Genomic DNA, 5,216 nt, shown 5'->3' on the forward strand with positions numbered 1-5,216 from the left:
AAAACAGGGGCAGCTGGATGGCTTAGTGGATTGAGAGCCAGGCCTAGAAACAGGAGGTCCTGGGTTCAAATCTGACCTCAGACACTTCCAGATGTGTGACCCTGGGCAAGTCACTTGACCCCCATTGCCTAGCCTTGTAAACAAATAAAACAAATAAAACAAAAAATAATAATATAGGATACATATAAAGATATTAGGGTTAAAAAAAGTTTAAAAAAATATATCCAATGAAATGGACCCGGGTGGGAGGAATTATTCTCTGGAAGTATTCTAGGACAGAGAAAAACCAAGACAAGTAGTTTAATGCTTCTTATAGCCAACCCTCTTTTTTTTTGTATCCTCCCATCTCCCAATTCTATAATCTGCTCCTATGAAAGCTTTTCTCTCCACTGCTGCCACTAGCCACATATATAAGCTGCTTCTGAACTGCAATGATCATTGACATGATGGATGCACATGATTGATGATGCACCTCATGTTGATGCTTACTTCTGCTAAGAATGGAATTGTATGGAACTACAGTGAGCAGCAGCAGTGATATGTAGGAAAGCACAAGATGTATTCTAAAGCTCTCACCTCCCTTCCTCTTCCCAATGATAGTATTGGTAGTATCAGAGACAACAATCCTCCTATACTACATATATTATAAATAGGGCAGGTAGTTGGTGCAGTGAATAGAACACAAGACCTAAAGTCAGAAAGATCTAAATTCAAATCTTATCTCAGACATTTACTAGGTGCGTGACCTTGGGCAAGTCATTTAACTCTGTTTGCTTCAGTTTCCTCAACTGTAAAAATGAGCTAAGAAAGGAAATGGCAAATCCCCCCCAGTATCTTTGCCATGAAAATCTCAAAAAGGGGTCATGAAGAGTTAGACACAACTGAAAAATGACTGAAAAATCAAAAGTCAAAAAACTGTTTTTTATTGATACTATTATTTTGATAAAGATCATGAAAACAGGCTAATCAAATATAGTCATATTTTAATCATATAATTAGGCAACAAATATCACTATGAATCATTGTCAAGCCACCAAGAACAGAACTTAATAACTTTGTATTTGTTTTGCTTGTAGGATAGGTTAATGTTATAGATGAATTCTTCTGTCTCTTTCAGAAAAATTGTTTGCCATAAAAAAGAGCAATGGCAAATAATCTTTATTCCCTTCTTCCAGCTATCTAGGGAAAGAAAATAGCATTTTAAAGTTTGTAAACTATATATGTAAAGTATAGAAGTATAGAAACTGCTGTCTTTTGGGGAATTGGAATTGGGGAAATGGAAAATTGCTTTGAAGAAATTGCATATGAAAATTCTTGTTGACTAATGACTCAACCCAAATACATGTCCACACACAATATTCTTTACATTTGTGCAATTTGTCAATTAACTAAAAAGACTAGGGGGGCAGCTGGGTAGCTCAGTGGATTGAGAGCCAGGCCGAGTCACTTGACCCCCATTGCCTACCCTTACCACTCTTCTGCCTTGGAGCCAATACAAAGTATTGACTCCAGGACAGAAGGCAAGGATTTTTTAAAAATTAAAAAAAAAGTCTAGGAAGATAGGAAAAGACTTCAAGAACAAAATGAGGACAATACTAAAAAGTTCTTTCATTCATGAATGTGACACTTCTACCTATCCCATAATTTTTTCCCCAAATATACTAGAAAATTTGGTAGAAGTTTTGTAAAAATTACCTTTGGTGTTCTATGTCCTCAAGACAGTTTCAATTTTATTGTATAACTTTGAATGCTGACATGAGTGAAAAACATAGGAGAGAAAATCCAAAAATATTGTGTTAACAATAAGGAATCTCTAGAAGACCACATTCTCATATATTGTCTATTTAACCCTTCCTTCCCTCTCATTTTTTCTTTCTCCCACCCTCCCTTTTCCATCTCTGCTCCCTATTTCTCCTGCTCCTATCTATCTCTGTGATTTTCCTCCTTGTTTCTCCATCTGTGTGTGTGTGTGTGTGTGTGTGTATGTGTGTGTGTGTGTGTGTGTGTGTGTGTGTGTGTGTACTTCTGTCTCTGTCTCTCTGCGCCTATCTCTCTAGCTCTGTTTATCTCAATGTGTCTGCCTCTTTCTTTTTCTCTCCCTCTCCCCTATTCTTTTTTACCCGCTTGGTGGGGATGAAAGAATGGATCCAAAACTTTTGTTGTTATTGTCACTGCTGTTCCTGTAAATACTTTCCCATATTATTCTATGGTATGACCAGTTGCTGCCAAATGCTTTTCAAATTAATATTAAAGAAATTAAGTAAAGCCATGAAAAAAAATTAACTGGCTGAAGAAGCAAATGAGAGGTGCCTACTTTATGGTGGGGAGGGGGGTACTGGGAAATAATAAAGGGGCTAAATTACTACACAGATCACAGAATCAATACATGAGGACTGAGAGTTAAACAAGTAAATCCTCAAACTTAATGTGTATGGTAGAAGCAATATTTCTCATCTCTCTCCATGCAAGTTAACATAATTTCTTCCTTAAAGGAGTTAAGACCTTCGTCAAGAAGTTGGTCGGCTCAGGGGATACTGAGATAGAGATAAAAAGAGAAAGGCAGAAACAGAGGTGGATGGAGAGAGACACGAATCAACTCTCTGGGGAAAGGTCCTGAGAATGGGCATTTACATCTAACATTTAATCATGAGACTGAGAGCCCCGGATCCTGTACCTCTTCTTTGAAGCAGGTCCCCCTCTCTTCTACTTCACAACAATTGATCATCTTGGAAAAATCCGAAAGCAACTGCATCACTTGCTCCACCCCCAAAAGAGGCTTCTGTTGCAAAAGGTGAACGATCAACCTGAAGTTCAAACAGGCACCCATCAGACACCATCATATCTCTTTTCCAAAGACTGTCTTCTTCTCATTTCTCTAGTAGCTAGTCCTCTTGTCAGAAGAATAAAGAAAAGGGCAGCTAGGTAGCACAGTGGATAAAGCTTCCAGGCTGGAGTCAAGAAGACCTGGATTCAAATCTGACCTCAGACACTTCCTAGCTATGTTATCTTGCACAAGTCACTTAACCTGGATTGCCTACCCCTTACCATTCTTCTGTCTTAAAATTGTACTAAGACAAAAGGTAAAGATTTTTTTTAATATGGAGAGAAGGGAAGGAGCAAGGAAATAGAATGGGCCCAGTTAGTGTAATTTCCTCCCTGTAGAAGATTTATGCATATGGCTACCATCTTCAAAAGACCATGACTTCCAGGCAGAATGATGTGGGAAACCAAGCAAGAGAGGAGTCACAGTATTATGGACAAGGAAACTAATTTGAATGAGAACAATTGAGGTCAAATTTATTCCTTTAGGATTAGGGTTTCCATTCCTTGTCCATAATCTTTCCTCTGTTTCCATCTATGTAGGCACAACCTGCTTTACGATATTGTCAATTCTAAATCATTTTTAGTTTTTGGTTTTTATAAGTCCACTTTGTCCTAAAAGGTAAAAAATAAAATTCATAAGTTTTTGTCTACATGTTGTCTCCCTTATTAAATTATGAACTCTTTGAAGGCAGGATTTTCTTTTGCCTCTTTTGCCTAGGAATATTATGTATTCCCAGAATACATAATAGGTACTTAATAAATGTATTTTGATTGATTTTTCCTCCTTCTTGGGCAAATATAACATTAAACACTTATGCACAATAATATATGATAAATCCATTGGACATTTGTAAAGTCAACTTGCCTTTGTGATACCTGAAATGGATCATTACTAACTTGGGGCCAGTGCTGAGGTGGACTTTGTGAAGGGGATATTTGACTTCTTTCCTAAAGACAAGTAGGAATTGGACAAGTATAAAGGAAAAGATGTTTTTCAGTTGTGTTCGATCTTTGTACCCCCATTTGGGATTTTCTTGGCAGAGATACTAGAGTGTTTTGCCATTTCTTTCTCCAGCTCATTTCACAAATAAGGAAATGGAAGAAAGCAGAGTTAAATGACTTGCACAGGATCACACAGCTAATAAGTATCTGAGGCCAGATTTGATCTCAGGTTGGCACTCTATATCCACTGTGCCTCCTAGCTGCCTAGGAAGATATGAGGCCACAATTCCAGTGAATACATCAATGCAGCTTTCCAAGAGAAGGGAATCAGAGTCAACCAAAGCATTATATTACTAGATGGAAACTTAGCAATATGTTATTGGCCCATGGGGAACCTGACTTTCTGTTTCTACCACATTTTTCCCTTCTCTTAAACCAATTCCCAGAAAAGTGGGAAAACTTAGCCTTTATAAACCAAAGTTTTAGTAGACTGACCCTGGGAATTTTCTCTTGAAAATGTAAGGCCAGAGATACAGAAGTAGATGACAGAATTTCCTATTGCAACCCTGAAAACATTTTCCACCTCCTTAATCTGTTGTTTCTATTGTTGAGCTTTTTATTTGTTTGTTTTTACTAAGACATGCATCATCACAAAGCCTGAGAAAAAAATGTGAGAGACATGTGGATGAAAATGAAAAGAATATTACATACTCTCGTCTCTTATTCTGTTGCTCTTCCTTTTCCTGGCATAGTGTTAAATCAAAGGTGAACAACTCAGGAAGAAATGCTGAAGAAGTATATGTTTCATCTGTTGTCAAATCTTTAAAACACATTGGACTAAATGCATATGATGATTTACAGCAATTATCCACACCTGGGTTGATGGTTCGATTTTTATTTATTCCACAAATTTCTCCAATGGTTAGGCTTACCTATATGAAGAGAGAATTTAAATACAGTTTTAAAGTACTAGCTTTTATTTTGGAAGAAAAAGAAAGAGAAGGAGGAGGAGAAGAAGGAGGAAGAAGAGGAGGAGGGGGAGAAAAAAGAGGAGGAGGAGGAGGAGAAGGAGGAAGAAGAGGACGAGGGGGAAAAAGAAGAGGAGGAGGAGGAAGAAGAAGGAGGAAGAAGAGGACAAGGGGGAGAAAGAAGAGAAGGAGGAAGAAGAGGACGAGGGGGAAAAAGAAGAGGAGGAGGAGGAAGAAGAAGGAGGAAGAAGAGGACAAGGGGGAGAAAGAAGAGAAGGAGGAAGAAGAGGACGAGGGGGAAAAAGAAGAGGAGGAGGAGGAAGAAGAAGGAGGAAGAAGAGGACAAGGGGGAGAAAGAAGAGAAGGAGGAAGAAGAGGACGAGGGGGAAAAAGAAGAGGAGGAGGAGGAAGAAGAAGGAGGAAGAAGAGGACAAGGGGGAGAAAGAAGAGAAGGAGGAAGAAGAGGACGAGGGGGAAAAAGAA

General features: G+C 38.4%; 1 protein-coding gene across 1 annotated transcript in view; it reads right to left on the bottom strand.

Annotated features, from left to right (window-relative positions):
- Positions 1-923: 923 nt before the first annotated feature.
- AFM (afamin) overlaps positions 924-5,216 on the bottom strand; it is a 37,594-nt gene continuing 33,301 nt past the window's right edge. Inside the window, exons 13-16 of the mRNA XM_044681595.1 lie at positions 4,477-4,697; positions 2,675-2,804; positions 1,696-1,750; positions 924-1,179 (exon numbers count right to left, since the gene is read on the bottom strand). Of these exons, the coding sequence (XP_044537530.1) occupies positions 1,706-1,750; positions 2,675-2,804; positions 4,477-4,697 (396 nt within the window). The 3' untranslated portion in view covers positions 924-1,179; positions 1,696-1,705. The remainder of the gene's footprint in view (positions 1,180-1,695; positions 1,751-2,674; positions 2,805-4,476; positions 4,698-5,216) is intronic.

The sequence above is a fragment of the Gracilinanus agilis genome, chromosome 6 (assembly GCF_016433145.1).
Source record: "Gracilinanus agilis isolate LMUSP501 chromosome 6, AgileGrace, whole genome shotgun sequence".
NCBI classification, from domain to species: domain Eukaryota; kingdom Metazoa; phylum Chordata; class Mammalia; order Didelphimorphia; family Didelphidae; genus Gracilinanus; species Gracilinanus agilis.